The sequence below is a fragment of the Marmota marmota genome, unplaced genomic scaffold (assembly GCF_001458135.2).
Source record: "Marmota marmota marmota unplaced genomic scaffold, marMar, whole genome shotgun sequence".
In the NCBI taxonomy this organism is placed as follows: domain Eukaryota; kingdom Metazoa; phylum Chordata; class Mammalia; order Rodentia; family Sciuridae; genus Marmota; species Marmota marmota.
The window spans coordinates 6579703-6599904 of record NW_025999961.1 but is presented as its reverse complement, the minus strand read 5'-3'; the positions used below and the strand labels follow the sequence as shown (position 1 = coordinate 6599904).

The following is a 20202-nucleotide window of genomic DNA, read 5'->3' as shown; positions in this document are numbered from 1 at the left end:
CTTAGTATGCTTTAGTGGCTCTCCAGGTGATTCTTATGCACACCAAAGATTATCCAGGCCAATCCCAGCCCCCCAAAAATCTCTGTAAAAAATCAGACTACTATAAATGCTTGCTGCAATCACCTTGAACTCTTGGCCATTTCTTGTACCATTGTTCCAGCCTTACCTTTGTGCCTGCTTCCAGAGGTCCTCTGTTGGCCACTCCTGAGTTTTGGGAAACTTTCTATGCAAACTGGGTTTCTATTCAGTTTTCTCTAATCCCTACTTAGAGAAATCCCTACTCAGCATAAATCAGATCTGTTACCACCCATCTGATTGCTTACTGGTTTCCAGCATTTTGTTGCTATTGTCTTCTGTTCTTTTTGCCCTTGTAGAATTATTCCTTCCTCCCTCCTTTCCCCACCTCCTCCCTCCTTCCTTCTCTTCCCTGTCTTGTAGCATTGTTTTAAAAGGGAAATCTATCACCATTAATCAGAATCCTTTACCACTTAATTCTTAAATGCAGACCTATGTTTGATAAAGATAATAAAATGGTGTAACCAGGATTTGTGCTCAGGCAATTGGACTCTTAACCATTCTGCCCACCAAGGTGCTAGAAGCTAAAGATGTTTCTTCACTGAGAGAGTTTCACAGGTTACAGATACAGAATAGGACAGAAAGAGAGGGACTCCATGGAAATTGGCAAATATTATTAGATTGCAAAAATCTAATGGCATTGTTTTCTAACATGTGGATTAGAAACTGCTCATGAATAATACATTATATCAAATGTTTCACTGAACTGAAGGTCTTCCAAGAGAAATTTCTGCAAATTTCATTTTAGAACAACTAAAATGATATTTTCAGAACAGTTTGATTTGTTCTGTGTATCAGGGCAAAATTCACACAGCAAAGGGATTCTGTTAGAAGTGTGGACATTTTTCAGACAATAGTCAGAAGACTAAGGAAAGGTTCATTGTAATCAAAATTATACTTTGTACGCTGCTACTTCCTGCTTTAAACTGGAAATAATGTGGCTAGGTAGCCACTTCCTGTTCACTGAGTTACAATCCATCTAACATCATGACAAACCAGTTTTCTGTTACAGGAGGAAATAGTCCCATTTAAATTCAGAATTCTATTGCTGTGGTTTGAATAAGTTCATGTGTTGGAAATCTAATCCCGGTCAACAGTGTTGGGAGGTGGGACCTAAGAAGAGATGACTAGAGCCCTCATGAATGGATTAATGTTGAGAGCCACAGCCAAGTCAGAATGATGCCTGGCATATTGCCAGAGGGAATGGTTGAAAGGTGACACCAGCAAACCATTGAGATGATGATTTGAGTTAAGCTGTATATAACTGCTGTGAGGCTGGATTGATTGAGTTGTACATGGACCCTGCTCCGGGTGAATGGGGTGGCTCCGGGAAATCTGCCTCGGTCACCCGCTACTTTGGAGTTCCCGAGCAGTTCTCGCGGGGGTTCCGGAGATTGGGCGCCCTGAGCCCGGTGGAAGGAGTGTGTTCCCGAGTAGTGTGTGTGCAGTGCCGATGAGAGTTGGGGAATAAAGAGTTGCTGTTTGAACCTACAAGGCTTTGTGGTGGCTCTGTTATTTGTGCCCAGCCAGACTGCGGCAGATTAATGTCATTATTGTGGGAGAAGATTACTTATTGAAAGAGAAGGCTTATTGTAAAGGTGAGTTTGGCCTCTTGTTGCTCCCTGTCCTTCTGCAAGGACACAGCAAGAAGGTCCTAGCCAGTTGCTGGCACTTTGATATTGGACTTCCCAGGCTGAAAAACTGTGAAAAATACGCTTCTTTTCTTTATAAATTACCTATACTCTGGTATTGTGTTAAGGAAACACAAAATAGATTCAGAAAGTTTTGCTAAGACTTTCAGTAGGTTCTGAAATAGAATTCACTCCTTCTCTGAGCTCACCATTTATAATATTTTGAGATGTCTCTAAATCCATTCTTATTGGATCTATCCACAAGATTGGGTAATAACATGCACTGTTATTAGCATAATATTTCTGTGGCGTTAAAAAAAAAATCTCATTACTGGGCTGGGGTTGTAGCTCAGTGGTAGAGTGCTTGCCTCGCATGTGTGAGGCCCTGGGTTTGATCTTCAGCAACACAAAAAAAGTAAATAAATAAAAATAAAGATATTGTGTCCATCTACAACTAAAACAAATTTTTTTTAAATCTTACTGCCTTCTTGTAGAACACGGAAACGAAATCTCATTTCATTCTTTCATTGAGGGATTAAGAGAAAAAAAAAGCATTGTTTTTGTTTTGTTTTTTTGTTTGGTTTTTAACCAGGGATTGAACTCAGGGACACTCAACCACTGAGCCACATCCCCAGCCCTATTTTGTATTTTATTTAGAGACAGGGTGTCACTGAGTTGCTTAGCACCTGTCCATTGCTGAGGCTGGCTTTGAACTCAAGATCCTCCTGTCTCAGCCTCCAGAGCTGCTGAGATTACAGATGTGCGCAGCATTGTTCTTTAAGGCTCTGATTCCCTTACTTTTAAATGCCTGCCCTCGACTTCTAATACTAAAGAAGAGTTTACAGTTTTTTTGTTTGTGTCTTATGGACTTCAGATTTGACATAGTACATGTAACCTCTTGTACAACTCAACACCACTTTTTCTGTACTCTTTCTTTCTTCATAAACAATCTCTTAGATCCCAAATATATGTCATGAGCAAAAGAATCTAACTTAAGGGTCTTGCTTTTATTTCCTCATCTGTCAAATGGAGGTGATACTGTTTACCATGGGATATATATTTGCTATGAAAATTAAATGGAAAAACAAGTGGAGTGAACTAAATGCTTGTTTGGTATTAATAATCCACATAACTCGTTTAGTTAAACGTATCTTCAGGTTGAGGGGGGAAACATCCTGGTAATATATGAGCTGGTGTTTAGAAATGGAGAATTAAGCCATGGCCTTGTCTGTATGGTGCTAAGAGGCCCTGGCCAGCCACTTACCTCCCTGGGTACTCAAGAGTGCTTACGTCATCTCCAGAATCCACTCATTCTGTGAAAACTGGGGGTTCTTTGGGAAGATGGAGGGGAAGAAGGAGGTCACTTGAGGAGATCAGAAGCAGGAGGCAGGGGCAGTTTTCTTCCCTGGACAAGAGAGCTCAGGCAGCACCGTGTAGTAAACTGCTCACTTAATGGGCACCAAAGGAAGGAGTGACCTGCAGTCAGGGGAGAGCGGCTCTCTAAAGACCGGCGCCTGGGTCAGGTGGTGTAACCAGAAGGAGGGGGGAGAAAAACAACCAGTGTCCAGTGATTGCTGTTTATAGCTGGGTTCAGGTTCTTTCCATAAAGTCTTTAAGCCACACAGAGGAGAAGCCCTGGGAGTCCTCTCTGGACTATTCCTATTTGTTCCTCTCCTTGTCTCATGAGGCTCTGATCTCTGGCATATCTCAAAATGCTTCTTTTTCACTGTTTGCATCAGTGTCAGGTTTCAAGGTTGGAAAAATCATCCCTCTAAAAAAGTATCTAAAATTGTCCTCAAGATTCCATTGTCTCCCCTGCCCCTGTCCCCACCCCTCATACTGAAGATTGAATCCAGGGATGCTTTACCTCTGAGCTACAGCACAAGCCCGTTTCATTATTTTATTTGTTTGTTTGTGTGTGTGTTTTTATTTTAGTATAGATGGACACAATACCTTTGTTTTATTTATTTATTTTTATTTACTGCTGAGGATCGAACCCAGTGCCTCCCACGTGCTAGACAGGTGCGCTATCACTGAGCTACAACCCCAGCCCCTCATTTTGTATTTTGAGACAGGGTCTCACTTAGTTGCTTAGGACCACATTAGTTGCTGAGGCTGGCCTGACGCTTGCGATCCTCCTGCCTTGGACTCCCCAGTTGCTAGAATTATAGGTGTGTGTTACCACATTGGCTTTGCCTTTTCTTCAGATTTAAACCTGGACAACTACCTGCTAGCCCCTTGTATTGTAATATGAATGCACTAAATTTGTTATCTTTGTTTTGTATATCAGGGTTAATTTATTTTCCCAGTGCTCCTTATTCAACTTTGCTTATATCTCTTCCTTCTCAGACCTTTTATTCCTCTTCCTTATCCAGAAAGATACTTGAGCTTAAGAAAAAAGAGGAACTTTTTCAGATATTATTATATATAAACCTATATAAATAATATCCTCTACTTCATATATTTTTATACACTGATTTTTGAGATACAGGATATAATACATTACCTGTTTAAATCAGGTAGGGCTTTTTTGCATTATTATCACATGATTTTTCATTGTCAAAGAATATCATATATGCATTTTAAAACATGTACATGTTCCTTCGTATGATTCTTATCTACTTTATTGTTAGGCTTTTTCTCCAAAACCTCAAAGAAAAATAACTTTTCAAATAAAGAGTTTATTGTTTCATGTATCTCATAAGTTTGTTATGTATAAATTACCCACTCCACGTTTTTAACAAACCAAACACACAAATTTCCTTCCTCCATCTTGTAATTGTACTTTTTAGCGTTTTTGGATTTTCTAGGATGGAGAGCCCCGTGAACCTTGGGAGCACCCTTCCCACGTCACTCTCAGGATCCAATTCTACACACACGGTTTACAGATGTGGACCGAGTCCTGCACATAACCTGGGTGGTGCTTGTTTCTGGGAGGTGTTTAATCAGGGCATGGGAGTGTACATGGAACATCAGTGACTGAAGGTATGTAGTCAGGTGACGCACACTTCAGTGAGTGACAGACTGCACATGTGACTGTGGTCCCGTGAGATTACTGTGGAACTGAAAGGTTCCTATTGCCTAGTGATGTCATCAGGCAATGCATTGTGTGCTCCGGGGACTGCTGGTATACATAAGCCTGGGCCATCAGTCATGTAAAAATATGGCATATGCCATTATGTACAGCACATAGTATTTGACAGTAGACATAGTTATGTTACTGGTTTATATTTTTTTAACTTTATTTTATTTATTGTCTGTGATGCTGAGGATCCAACCCAGTGTCTCACACATACTAGGCAAGTGCTCTAGCACTGAACCACAACCCCAGCCCTCTGGTTTATTACATTTACTATGCTTTTTAGCATTATTTTAGAGTCTACTCCTACTTACTAGAAGTTTACCTTACGACAACCTGCCGTGTGGTGCTGGCAGCAGCCTTACCATCTCTTGTTTACATTCGGTTGTATCAGGAGGCCACTCAGAGTGGTTGACTAGACCATCTAGCTTTGTGCTAGTACACTCTGTAGCCAGGCATGGTGGGGCACACCTGTAATCCCAGTGAATCAGGAGGCTGAGGCAAGAGGATTGTTAAATTGAAGGCTAGCCTCAGGGGGTTAGCAACGCTCTTAGCAATTTAGGGAGATCCTGCTTCAAAATAAAAAGGACTTGGGATATAGCTCAGTGGTAAATAGCCCCTGGGTTCAATCCCCAGTACCAAAAAAAAAAAACAAAATAACAACAACAACAACAACATTCCATGATGTCCTTACAATGACAAAATTGTCTAATGCCACATTTCTCAGCGCACATTCCCATCATTAAACTATGCATGCCTATAGTGTTTTTTGACTGCTACAAAATCAAAGTTTTGCTATATTTTAGATGTTGCCTGCTGAAAACTCGGTTCTTATCCCCAGTGCCAATCCAATAATGAGGACTCAGTTTGGGGAAAAAGAAGGTTTATTGCTTTGCTAGCAAAGGAGAAATACAGGGGACTCCTATCCCAAAAGCTGTGATTCTTCCCATCAGCAGCAAAAAGGGGCTTTTAAAGAGGTGACTCAAAGGCTACATTCCTCGGGTTCTGTGTTGGAATTGTAATTCACTTGTTAATTTGGGAGATTGTCATTTCTGAGATCTTCTGATGCCATCCCCAAAGTCTGGATTATTTCATTCCTATGGTGGGTGTGTGCTCAGGGACAGATAACTCTGCCTAGGATGGGGAAGTAAGGTAATCTGTTTCCCCTGAGATTAGGAATAGGGAGAGAAAAGGAAAAGAAACACGTCCATTTTAAAACTCAGTTGCAGGGCTGGGGTTGTGGCTCAGTGATAGAGCCCTCGCCTTGCACGCACGAGGCCCTGGGTACTACATTTAAAATAAATAAGTGAAATAAAGGTATTGTGTCCAACCACAACCAAAAAATAAATATTAAAAAAAAAAAGATAAGTTTAAATAAATAATTAAATAAAAATCAGATGCAAGGGCTGTATTCCAAGCATGAAGTGGACCTCTGTTACCTTGGAACCTTAGAATTGGGTTTTAACTTCTGGTTTCATATTTGTTGCAACTTGCATTGTAGGAAAGCACTGACCCACAAGCCAAGAGACCAGGCTATGATTTTGTTTTTGCCATTGACTACCCTGGGTAACCTTGACCTACAGTTTCCTCTAATCTAGAATGAGAGACAGCATAGTCCAAGGACTGCCTCCAGTTGAAAACCTCCCCGTGTGCTGAGGAAGGACTTCCCAGCAGATGCTGCTGTCAGGCTGCAGGTTATCTGCAGGTTATCAAGTGCTTTGATCCTCTGAAATTTTTTTCTCACATGATACCTGCTCCTTGAACTCTATTGAGATAACTTCTTGGAGGGGTAGCATAAGTGGTTCCAGGACTAGCCTCTCCCACCAGCTCTGTGTCCTCTATATTTCAGATGCCTGAGTCAGATGAACACCAAGATGTGTGCGGCCCTGAGGATTCCAAGGGGAGCTTGGAAAGTCCCAAACAGGGCAACAGTAAACTGAAGCTCAAGAGTCGTCTGTCAGGTAAGTGTCAACTCTGCCTGCTGAGGCCTGCCCCAAGATGAGCTTTCCGCCTCGGGAGTGGGGAGATAATGCCATTAACGGAATGAGCACTTTTATTCCTTAACCTCAAAATTGTTTTTCCTTAGATGATGCATGCTCCTGGCATAACAGCGCCATTAAGCCTGGCTGCCCACGTAAATATTTTTATCTGAGTCATAACAAAGTGAATGTCAACATTGCTGTGTGTCTCCACCAAAATGTAAATTTGTTTGGTTCATTTATTTCTGTAGGATTTCAGGTGACCCCTTCAGTGTGGAACACCCCTGATGGTCCATCTTCCCCACCCTCAGCCAACCAGAAAAAGGGACAAAGAGCCATTTATCTAATATCAAATTTGCATCTCAACTAATCAAGAACAAATGGGATGGAATTTCAGCTTTTCAAACAAATAGATTCTGTATTCTCTACTTCCTGGGCATTTCCTTAGAGTCGCTGGCCTGTGCCCTGAATGCTGAAAGCGGAGGCCAAGTGCAGGAGACACAGGATGACTTTCATGGGTCTCAGGCACTTTTGCCCTGATGGGGCATTTCTTCCACCAAAAAATAAGAATTATATTTTATACATGTGTTGGTATACAGATACAGTCCAGGTTCATGTAAATCTATTTGTTGTGATTATGTTCGATTTTTTTCTGCATTTAAAAAGTAATTAAAACGTTCCTGTGGGTCCTTGAAAGTGTCATGGGCCTCTGGCACTGTATTTTCTGGCCTAATTGGCCTAATGGAGAAGTCGATCCTGGCTGCCCACCCATGACAGTCATCTGGGATGACTTTTCTTTTTTTCTTTCCTGGAAGGAAAATAAAAAGGAAGACACAGAGACAAGGTGCAGAGGCAGGAAAGTGACTACCCCTACATGTTCCTCTTTATTTTTACTTTTTTTGGAGGGGGAAAGTTAACAGAGAATTGAACCCAGGGGTGCTCTACCTCTGAGCTACATCCCGGCCCTTTTTATTTTATTTTGAGACAAGGTCTCACCAAGCTTCCCAGGCTGGCCTTAAACTTGTGATCCTCCTGCCTTAGCCTCCATAGTCTCTGGGACTACAGGCTTGTTCCAACCCTCCTGTCTCTCAAAGCAAGAGCCGTGAGGCCTGGCAGCGCCAGGCTTACCCTTCAGCTCTTGAATTGCCTCACACCCTTAGGCTGATTTCTGAGCCTCCCCAAACTTCTACTCCCCACCTGAAATAAGAGAATAATACCCTGACTTTGAAAGGTTGGGCAGATGTGTGTTTTTAATGTACGTGATTCATCTAGGGCAATGCATAGTGTGTTGTATCCAAAAACCATCCGCTTTGTCCTCCACCACCCAAATGGATAGAGGGGGCAGTAGCCAGGCTACCAGCCAAAGTCTGGTGCCACCTCCCTCCCTTCCCTCCTCCCTCCCTGCCCGGCCTCCGCTGAGTCTATTCTCAGGCAAGATGGCAGGTATGGGACCATAGAATACATCACTTTTTCAACAAAGTAAACAAAATCAATTGTATTTGCCGCTCTGCAGACTTAGGTGGTGTTAGAACATTTGTGAGAAAAGAGACCCGTGAAGCCAGAGACTGATGAGGAGAACCAGTGCAGGTTCTCACCTGGAGGCAGCAGCCAACAAAACTGCCCCCCCCCCCATCTCCAGTCCTGAGGAGTGGTTGAGAGAAACATTTAAATCCTGTTTGTGTTTGGGTGGGGAAGGCCCTGAGGTCAGCTCTCTGACACCTTATAAACAACCCCCAGGGAGGCTCACAGAGCTCTGAGGAAATACAGGGACCTTTGAAACCAACCTGGTCACATTCTTCATTTTATGGATGAGACCTGAGAAGTTAAGGGAATCCCAAAGGTCGCTCAGTCAAAGTCTGCTCTGGGAAAAGGAGCTGCCCCCATCCCTACTCCCACCCCTACCGCAGACATTTCTTCTTCCAACCCTTGAGTTTCCTGATCATGAAAGAATTCTGTCCCCTGTCTGGGGTTTCCTAGATCCATCTACACAGGGAGTGGGATATAGCAGGGGACGGGTGGGGGTGGGGTGGGGGGAGTGTCTGCTTCCGGATGTGTGATTTTATAATTCTGTTCATGCTAGTGTTAGTCAGCTTTGTTGCTGGGACAAAATACCTGAGAAAAGGAACTTAGGAGAGAAAAGATTTATTTTGGATCATGGTTTCAGAGGCTTCAGTCCATGGTTGTCTGGCTCTGTGGCTTTGGGCCTGAGGTGAGCAGAACATCCTGACTAAAGGAAAGGGCGTTATGGAGTAACACCTCATGGCAGTCAGGAACCAGAGGAGGGAGAAGGAGGGCTCAGGGTCAAATGTCCTCCCCAAGAACGTACACCCAATGACTTACTTCTTCCATTCAGCTATGATTAATCTGATGAAATCAGAGCTCTCCTATCCAATCACTTCCCAAAAGATCCACCTCTGGACATTGCTGCATTGGGGACCAAGCCTCCAACACATGAGCCACGAGGGGACATTCCAGATAGACTGTAGCAATACTGTAAATTTGGAATGAGCAGCACGTCCAGGTGAGCATTAAATCCAGAACTGGCCACTGTTTGTCATGAAGGACTGCCCCCCCCCCCCGTCTCTTCCCGTGTCCTTCTGGGGACATCCAAGGCTGTGACATGGAAATGCAGAACAGGGAGAAAAACATACACATTATCCAGAACTGTATTCAGTTCCCAGCTATGCCACTTCTGGTGGGACAAATGACCTGGGACAAGTGACTTCTCTGGGCCTCAGTTTCTTCTCTGTCAAGTGAGGGTTATAATATACACTTATCCTGACAGTACTTGTGAGACGCTTCCAAGGGCCAAGTCTGGTTGACAGATCCAGTCAAGAGTATGCAGGTGGCACTGCCATTCTGAGTGTGGCAACTGCGCCCTTGCCTCGTGGTGGCTGCCACCCTTATTACCCTCATCATCTTTAATACCGGGCTCATTCTCATCATTTTCATCTGGATCCTTCTCGCCTATTACCCTCTCAGAGAGAGACCTGCTTGAATGGATTCAGGCAGGAAACTTCCCAGGAATGCCTGGTCCCAGGGTAGGCTGCCCACAGGTACACAGAGCAGTGGACACCATCAGCCACTCACCAGGCCAAAGACAGGATCTGTCCAGGTGGTGGCGCTGTGGGGAGACATCAGAAGACACAGATGAAGGGGCGCCAGGACTCTGGCAGGATTTGAAAGAGAGATTTTAGGGACAATGGGGGAGAATGTATTAGAGAAGTTTTGGCCACTGTTTTTATTCCTCAGCCATTTGAAAGAGCCAAGATGATCTGACAGCAACAATGATTCAGGGCAGCAGAGCTCGTCAGAGGGATTAGGAGAAAAGAGGCCATAGAATCCTGGGGTGGGAGGCAAGGGGGCAGGCGAACGAAGGTGGGAAAAACTGCATGTGACATCTGTGTGTCCCAGTCCAGAAAGGAGGGGGAAGAGGACAAATCCTTTCCTTCGACAGTCATCAGCACAGAGCAGGGTAGTAGGAGATAAGACTGGAAGTGTAATCTGCAGACATGCTGAAGAGGCTTAAAGAACCGGGCCTTGTTCAGTCCTGTGAAATCCATTCATTGTAATGACTTATTTGCATACAGATTTCCATGACATCAGCTCCTAGTCTGTACTGTGAACCTGGATGTTGATTTCATATTTTCTTAAATGAGTCACTCTGGCATTGCCCTAGTCAGTGTTTTATCTCTGGACACTACAATATGGTTTCTGTCCTGTTAGTGACAAGAGCCTCCCTGTCAGCTCAAGGGGAATTTTTTTCTAATAAATCTTTTTCAGATGAACAAGCATGCCAAGAGAGATTAATCGGGTCATGAATTATTAACTTATAAACTATTAAACAGTATCTGTAAGGAGGTTCCAGCCATTTCCACGAGGGTTTTGCCCAGTCTGACTAGAGCAGCAGCGTCTCTCCTTTCAGGGAGAATTTTTCTGATATTTGCACCTGAGTTTTTCCTTACTTCATGCTTCCTTTTTGTCTGCAGGGTTCCCCTTTAATATTGGTACTTTCAATTAATCTATGTTAATCCCTTAGGTTTGTGATCTTTTCAAATGCAAAATTTTCCTTGGTTGCAAAGGAATTTCAGATGTTTAAAAAAACCTACTTCACAGAGTTAGTATTTAGCTTTTGAAAAGCCAAGGCATTAGTGATATCCATTATAATATAACTGTATCAGCACTTTTCTAACTTTTTATCACTATTAACAACTCATCAATATATTCTTTTTCAAAGTACCAAATTACCTTGCTTTATTCTATGAAAAATTTTCAGAGAAAGTTTTAGGTAAATAGAAATTTTAGGTCATCAAATGAATCATCACATAGTACAGAAGAACTTGATATTCTAAATTATCTATATGTCAATATATATACACACCATACATACACATACATACATGAATACATATATACTGTATATAGTAAAAACATTGCAATAATATTATAGCTGTATTCATATTTAAATGACCCATCATTTAAGATTAAAATCTCTTCCATTATCTTTCTTTTTTTAAATTTCTGGTTATAGGTGGACACAATATCTTTATTTATGTGGTGCTGAGGATCAAACCCAGTGCCCCACACATGTTAGGCTAGTGCTCTACCTCTGAGCCACAACCCCAGCTCTCTTTCATTATATTATTTTGAAACAACATACAATGTAAATTGGAAACTAATAACGCTGCCTTTCAAAATCATTAATTTCTTAAACAGGACATTAAAGTTTTAGCCATAAAGGTGAAAAATGGTACATTGTCATGTACTACGTGACATTTCTGTGCCCAGTGGCCCATGTATATGGCTATGGTCCCATAAAACTGTATCACCATTTGACCTTGTAGCCATCTTAGTTGGTGTAAGTACACTCTATGGCAGTCTCACAACAAAGTCACCTAACAGTGTATTTCTCAAGACATATACCTGTCATGAAGTGATGTATGATCATCTTGTACTGAATTAAAATTATGAACTCTGATTCATCAAAAAATACCACTAAGGTAATGAAAAGGCTGGTCACAGACATGGAGACAATATTTACAATACGTTGATCCCACAAAGGATTCATAATTTAAGATATATTAAAACTAAGTAAAAACTATGACTCCACAAGAAAATGACAGCATAACAACTGTGGGGCTGGGGTCTGCTCGAGCCTGTGCCGTGCCTGGGGCCTACCTACTCCATGGTGACAACTCACACAGCCAGGGTCAGGACGGGCTGCCCAGAGCGGTGAAGTAGCTGGTTGTTAATATTCCAAGCCTGTCCCCTCAGAGCACTGGGCTCCGTGACCCTGTGTGGGGGCTCCTCCCCAACTGTAGTATCCCCAACCTACTAGAAACTGGGTAGACGGTCTCACAACCGTCTGGGCTGGGGATGTGGTTCAAGCAGTAGCGCGCTCACTCGACATGCGTTCAGACCAGGTTCAATCCTCAGCACCACATACAAAGATGTTGTGTCCACCAAAAACTGAAAAATAAAAAAAAAAAAAAATTAAAAAAAAAAAGAATCGGCAGAAGCCTCCCACAGGCACTTTACAAAAGAAAAACAGCCAATAAATACATGAAAAAGAAACTTGGTCACCTGTGAAATGCAAATTAAAAACCACAGTGAGATACCATTGTGTACCCACCAGAATGATTGACATCAAAGACTGACACTATCAAAGACTGGCCATGAGGACATGGAGAAGCTAGAATTTATACATTGATTGCTGGTGATACAACAATAGCAAAGGTGAACAGATGCCTGTACCCAGCACCGCCACTCCTACGTGCCACCCAACAGAAATGACTTGTGCAAGAGATGTGTATGAGAATATTCAGTAATGGTATACCTAGATCAGAGGTCAGCGAACTACCTCCCACGGCTATTATTTATATGGCTAAGAGCTAGAAATGCTTTCCACACTTTGAGTGGACTATTAAGAATGTGTGACAAAGACCATTCATAGCCCACAAAGCTAAGAGATGTACTATCTGGCCCTTACCAAAAAAAATTTGCTGACCCTTATTCTAGTTCTAAAACTGGATACAAGGCAAATATCCATCAACAATAGAATAAGTAAATAAATAGTGGTATGTTTATGTGATGAAATATTATGCAGAATAGGAACAAACAAGCTACTGGCATACAGACAACAGGAGTAAATCTCACAATGTTAGGAACAATGAGCCAGACACAGAAAGTACATATTGTACACATTCATTTATATAAAGGTCAAGAACAGGCCAAAATCGCCTGTGATGTCAAAGTCCAGATCATGGTCATTGCTGGGGGAGGGGTGGGCAGTGGCATGATGGGTAACCCTGAGGTTCTGGTTAACTTTCTGTTTCTTGACCTGAGGGTGTTGGTCACTGGTACGTCCACTTTGTAAAACTTCATGGAACTGTCGGTTAGGATTTATAAGTCTTACTTGCTAATAAAAATTTTATTTAAAAAGTTGTGCTACACGTAGGTTAAAAAGTATCTGCCCCGTGATGGAACTGTACCAACCACAGAGTTCTGCTGCTCCACCACTGGACACAGAAAAATGTCAGGCCTTCTCCCTGACATTCCTTGCTTTTCCACCACACCTATATCTGACTTGGATCAAACATATCCATGGCCTCTTATCCAGTCTGGTCACTTAACTGGCAGTTTCTTCATAACCTGGCATTAATAGGCCTTACTACACAACAAGCTTATGCAGAACTTGGTCTGGGACTCTGTGGGCTTGGTACTTTGGGTATCTTGGACACCAGGCCTTCTGAAACTGTGCGTATGGCATAAACACTACAAGTTTATGTCTGTGGTTACTGCTTATCCCATATCAAGCCATATTTCCCACCCCCTCTATTTTCCAAGGGGGTGTCCACCGTCTGGAGTCAGTGGAAGAATATAATGAGCTGATGGTGCGCCACGGAGACCCCCGGGCCAGGATGCTGGAGGTCTCCCGAGATGGCCGGAAGCACTCCCTGCCCCAGCTACTGGACTCCGGAGCATCGCAGGTCAGTCCTGGGCCACGGGGTGTCTCACTCAGTCACAGCCACAGTTGCTTAGTTAGAGAGCAGGGTTACCAGCCTCTGGGTCCCCAGGCTTTCTTCTTCTTCTCCTAACACATGGTCTACTGTGTGAAGAAGAACCTTCCATCTGTGTGGGCCATGAGCATCTGGGGCCAGAGAGATAGTGGAGACAGTAGAGAGAGGGAGGTCCACCCAGAGAGACTGGAAGGAAGAACCCTAATAGGTGAAAAAAGTTAGAAAAGAAAGAGAACCTCCATTGCATCTCAGCCTCTCATTCCCCCTGCTGCTGTGGATTTTGGAACTAAAAGTCACTTTCAACTGCCAGGAGACAATGGCGTCTCACAGTCTGTGGTGAACCACCATCGCTTATTTAATAGGCGCATCGGGTGTCAGCATAACAACTGTGGGGCTGGGGTCTGCTCGAGCCTGTGCCATGCCTGGGGCCTACCTACTCCATGGTGACAACTCACACAGCCAGGGTCAGGACGGGCTGCCCAGAGCGGTGAAGTAGCTGGTTGTTAATATTCCAAGCCTGTCCCCTCAGAGCACTGGGCTCCGTGACCCTGTGTGGGGGCTCCTCCCCAACTGTAGTATCCCCAACCTACTAGAAACTGGGTAGACGGTCTCACAACTGAGTTGGCGGCAGGCTCAGTTTCTAGGGAACTTGTGGGGTTCTTTGAGTCCTGGTCCCATGGGCCAGAGGACAGTAATGGAGACATTGGCATTGTATCCCCAGGCCGACGATGAAGCAGAGCTGGAGGAGGAGGGATAGCACCAAGGACACCCTAAGTGCCTAGAGACTCGCAGATGGTATTCTTACGGTCTTGGATCAGGTGTTCTAGGTTGAGCCCTTACTTTTTGTGTGTTATGACCATTTTGCAGCTGTGACAACTGAATCTCAAAGAGGTTAATTATTTCATTCAAGGTGATTTGCCAGAGTCTCTTTTGTTTAAAAGTGCATGAATACAGGTGGCTATATATCAGGGTCAAGTATTTCTCTTGCTTCTGTTGCTTTTTACCTGAACCAGGAAAAAAATAGAAGTGTTCATGTTTCAGAGCCAGTTACTGATCAGGGTCTTTTGTATTGCATTCACCCAAAGGGGAGTGAGGCACTGAGAAAGAGCAGCAAGAAAGAATTGCAAAGAGCTGAGCATTGTGGCACACACCTATAATCCCAGCAGCTTGGGAGGCAGAGGAAGGCTGGCTAGTTCAAAGCCAGCCTCAGCAACTTATTGAGGCCCTAAGCAACTCAGCAAGACCCTGTCTCTAAATAAAATATTTTAAAAGCCTGGGGAGGGCTGGGGTTGTGGCTCAGCGGTAGAGCGCTCATCTAACATGTGCAAAGCCCTGGGTTCCATCCTCAACACCACATATAAATAAATTAATTAAATATCTTTTAAAAAGTGGGGGGGGGGCTGGGGATGTGGCTCAATGGTTAAGCACCTCTGGGTTCAATCCCCAGTACCAAAAAAAAGAATTGAGTAGGATCTGTTAAAGCTCATCCAGACCTACAACTAGGGACAGACGGGTCTGTGGCCTGGTCAGAATGATCCCATCAGACCCACTGAGAAAGAGAAAGACCAGAAAGTGGTAGGAGAGAAACAGGTCAGGCTCTTTTAGTGTGGAAGATGAGAGAAGGTTACTACCATCAGGGTCACAGATCTAGCATTAAGGTGGTAATTTCATAACTGACTTGTTAGGCGACATGACCAGATTTATAGTCCAAGAAAGGTTCATTTCTAATCGATCTCCAGAAATCAGGAAACTTGTGCTAGTAAAGAAAGAAAAGAATTTTTCCTTCTTCAGATGTCCTTTCTCTTGATTCCTTATTTTCTGCCCGCAGGATTCACCTTTCTTTTTATTCGGTTTTCTCCCTCCACTAAAAAGTATCGTTACCTGGAGTTGAGTTATCCAATGACACTGTCCACATGGTTGGAAGTGCTTTGCATCTGTACTGTCCAAGATGGTAGCCACGTGTGACTACTGAGCACATGAAAAGTGCCTAGTGAGACCAGGGAGTGAATTTTTAATCTTAGCTCACTTTATTTTAAATATAGACAGCCAGTGGTGGCAGGTGATGACCGTATTAGGCAACACAGGTCTTGAAAATGGAAGGGGACCCCTGAAACTCTTGGAGAGACCCATGAAGTGGGCAGGCTTTGATTCTCACTGGTTCCCAAAGGGAAATGGAAGAAGGTAGTGCTGAAGATTGGTCATCAGCAGAAGAATTCCCTGGTCAGGTCACACGGAGATCTCTTTATTTGAGGGTTGGAAGCCAATAGGCTGTATCTGGTGCCTCTGCAATGGTTTCAGTAAAAGGGTAGTGACCTTGCCAAGCCCACCACATCATTTATTTAATGAGCCCAAGTCTGGGAGGCCCACATTACTGGCAGGTATTTTGTAAAACTACACAGTATAATTTTCTAAGCTGCCAGGAATACAAAAATATTATTGGGGGACATCTCATTTCTATCTTGGAGGGTAGCATATACGAATGAAGGATAAAAAGCTATTTTGTGATATCTCTTTTCTCATTAAATATGAAATGATTTTTTGGGGGCTTGTGCTAGAATATCTGGGTCATTTAAAGCATTTATTATTTTAAGAAGAATAACAAGGAGCTAGAGTGCAAGAGTGTGTTAGCCAGAGTCACTTAATCTCTTGTTTATATTGTAAATCGTGCACCTGGCTAACACACGGGAATATCATGGGTGAGGGACATGAAAAGGGGATTGAGATTTGAGCTGCTGAGTGCCAGGAAGGGAAAGTGGGGCTTATGGGAAAATATCTTATTTTCCAAATGTGAGGGATTAGATCTTAAGTGGCTGCCGTCTCTCCGCGGGATGTTTTATGTGGAATAAGTTGTCTGGGTTTGTGGTTTGCGCTCTATAAGAAACAAGGGCTCGCTGAGTTTTTGAATGAGTGAATTAAAATGGTGAGAGACTTTCTAACCATGACTGTGAAGTCGGGATTCAGAAGGGGGGATTTCTGAGGAGGGACTGACCCTGGGCAGTCATCCTGTATCTTTGAGGCCTCTTGGTTCCTAGTTCCTGACTTCATTCCAACACTGCGGTCTGTGGAACGTGGCCAAGAAAGAACACAAGGTGCTCGTGGGCTCCAAGCAATTCTTTTTATTTTTTTCTTTTTAAATTTTTGGAGTTGTAGGACAGAATACCTTTATTTTGTTTGTTTATTTATATGTGGTACTGAGGATCGAACCCAGTGCCTCACACATGCTAGGTGAGCACTCTGCCACTGAGCTACAACTGTAGCATCTCTCTTTATGAGAGAGAACACCTGGCTGTCTGTTATGGCAGAGGTTTCTTTAAGCCACTGAACCAGGAGATGCACCCCAGGGAACTTGCTGTCCAACACAAAGACAACTGAGATTTTCCAAGTTTTGGTGATATATTTGCATACCAGAGCCCACGGCAGGATGAGTGAGATTATGTCTGGTTTTGTCATATGCTTTTAGGAATACCACATTGTGAAGAAATCCACCCGCTCCCTAAGCACCACCCATGTGGAATCTCCCTGGAGACTCATTCGCCCGTCTGTTATCTCCATCATAGGCCTGTACAAAGAAAAAGGCAAGGTGAGCTCTTCCCACAGTCTGTTTTGCCCTCTAGGTGGTACCATCTACTTCTTAAATGGCTAATTTTAATTTTATTTTTATTATTTTTATATGAAATTAAAAGTAACAAGTGTAAGGAAGGATAGACCACGTGGCCTTCATGTGGTTTCTCTGGCATTGTTTCCTGTGGACCTCAGAGTGTGAGACAGTCATACCCTCTTTGCCCTTGTGTTGTGAGGAGTCACCAGTGCCCAGCTGCTAGGGAAGAATCCAGGGTGGAATGAATGACCCCCAACCACTTTTGTTTGTGTGTTTTGAGAACTGAGTCCATGACCCCTAATTTTTACCTCCTTTGAAAGAAACGCAGAACCAGTTTTGCTTCAGGGAATACTTCCCATGTCCTTTCCAGTGAATTTCTTGGCATTACCACTATCAAGGAATTATATGAACAATTTAGTATTCAACAACTATCAAAATATCCACTTTGATGTTATATAAAGTGGAAACACTGAACCAAAAGGGAAAAAAAAGTATGGCCTTGCATAGTGTGAAATGACTCTCAAGCTATCCAGTTGATACATATGAAATTGGCTTTTTTTGGGGGGGGGGGTACTGAGAATTGATCCCAGAGGTGTTTAACTACTTAGCCACATTCTTGGCCCTTTTTTATATTTTAGAAACAGGGTCTCACTCATTTGCTAAGTGCCTCAATAAGTTGCTGAGGCTGGCTTTGAACTCACAATCCTCCTGCCTTGACCTCTCAAGCTTCGGAGATTACAGGCATGTGCCACCATGCCCAGTGAAACTGGCATTTTAGGAGGTCAAAAATTGTCAAATATTAGCAGGTTCATGTGTTTCAACCTATGATTTTCTCCCTTTAATGTAATGCATAGCTAGTGCAATGCAAACAGATATGAGAAGTGACATTTATAAATTCAGACTTGTCACTTGACATAGTGACAAGTCTGAATTTGTAAATTCAAACTTGAATTTACAGCTAATTGACTGGCTTAACACTGAGCCTGATTAGAAAGGACACCTCAGTTGAATACTAGGTAGGAGAGATGCCCTTGGTTAAGTACTGCAACAGGAAAGATGTCTTTAATTAAGTACTGTGATGTCTACCTGACTCCTATCTGCTTTGAATGTAGGGCCTTGGCTTTAGCATTGCTGGAGGTCGAGACTGCATTCGAGGCCAGATGGGGATTTTTGTTAAGACCATTTTTCCAAATGGATCAGCTGCAGAAGACGGAAGACTTAAGGAAGGTAGGAGAACACATCTTGGTGATCTGCCAAGACACTGAGCTTTGATCCCATGAGAATCTGCCCCTTTCAGAAAATGGAGCCAATGGCCCGCAGCTGAGGTCAGGGGCATGAGAGTCCTGTAGACCAGCACCTCCTCATTGTGATCTTGAGCAGTTGTGTAATCTGAGCTTTCCTTTCCCAGTGGTGAACTTGGAATGTTAATACCTGCCTTGAAGGATTGTTGTGAGAATTAAAAGAGACATACTCAAAGTGGCTTGATATGTGCATTGGGGACCACAAGTGCTTATTTTGTCCACCTGGTCCGTGGTCCTTCATTGTGTTCCTTGTCTGTACTGTTCCTGAGAGTTCAGTCCGTTCTCACCTTGGGGCTAGTGTGAAAATAGAGAACCTAATCTTTAGTAGCCATTTACTATCCTACTGTTGAAATCAACCATCATGTAGTTTGGTTCCTAAATGAACATCTTTTACAATTCTCTCTAGCATCTACCATTTTGCAACACAAAAATAACACTAAACAAGTGCTTTTGAATGCAAGTTAGAGTAATATTGAGGTGCCAAGTTTTACCTTGAGAACAAAATTTTTAAATGCTTCAGTACATCTTATGTCTTGTAATGCTTTAAACATTTACTATACATTTCCATATATTTCAATTATTTCATTAACTGTATTACAAGCCTATCGAGTTGGCATTTTGGACTGATCATACAAGTGAGGAAACTAACACTTGGGAATGTTAAGCGACTAAAACTTTGTCCCACCCTTAGTCATGATAGCAGTGAAATTCAAATCCATTTTTCTGATCCCAAGTTCAATTCTCCCCACCTTACTACCCAAGATTAACTCATTTCTTCCTTCTTGAACATGATACTTCAAAAAACAAGATTTGAATACACCAAAATTTCCTTTGTATACAGACATACTACAAGCTGCTTTTAATAAAGGTAGAATCTTCCTATGCATGTTTGCATATTTGTATATTTGCCACAGAATATTATTCTGGATTAAGACTATTTTTTCTTTTTATTGGTTCATTTTTGTTATACATAACTTAGGATTCATTTTGACATAATTATAAAAGCATGGAATGTAATTCATTCTAATTCAGTCCCCAGTACTTTCCCTCTCCCTTCCCTCCTCCCTCCCCCCTTCCCTTGCCTCTGTGCCTCTGATCTTTCTGCTATTGTTTTATAGTTTTGTTTGGTTTTTTAATTAGTGTCTTGTGGATGTACTCAATGGTGAGATTCACTGTGAAATATTTATATACAAACATAGGAAAGTTAGCTCCAATTCATTCCACTGTTTTTTCTCATCCCAACCCTTGTTCCCTTCCCTTCAATCCTGCCCCCCCCCTTTTGTTGGCAAGGATGTGGGAGGAAAAAGGTACACTCATACATTGTTGGTGGGACTGCAAATTAGTGCAAGTGCTCTGGAAAGCAGTAAGGAGATTCCTCAAAAAACTAGGAACAACCATTTGACTCAGCTATCGCACTCCTCAGTATTTATCCAAAGGATTTAAAGTCAGCATGCACAGTGATGCAACCACATCAATGTTTATAGCAGCACAGTTCCCCAACAGCCAAGCTATAGAGCCAA

The 20202-nt window shown here is 42.8% G+C and overlaps 1 protein-coding gene across 15 annotated transcripts in view; it reads left to right on the top strand.

Annotated features, from left to right (window-relative positions):
* Pdzd2 (PDZ domain containing 2) overlaps positions 1 to 20202 on the top strand; it is a 365551-nt gene that overhangs the window by 295229 nt on the left and 50120 nt on the right. For all 15 annotated transcript variants that reach the window (XM_048802942.1, XM_048802941.1, XM_048802940.1 and 12 more), the window contains 4 exons: positions 6635 to 6746; positions 13611 to 13753; positions 17244 to 17363; positions 18494 to 18608. In XM_048802942.1, coding sequence (XP_048658899.1) covers positions 6635 to 6746; positions 13611 to 13753; positions 17244 to 17363; positions 18494 to 18608 — 490 coding nt within the window. The remainder of the gene's footprint in view (positions 1 to 6634; positions 6747 to 13610; positions 13754 to 17243; positions 17364 to 18493; positions 18609 to 20202) is intronic.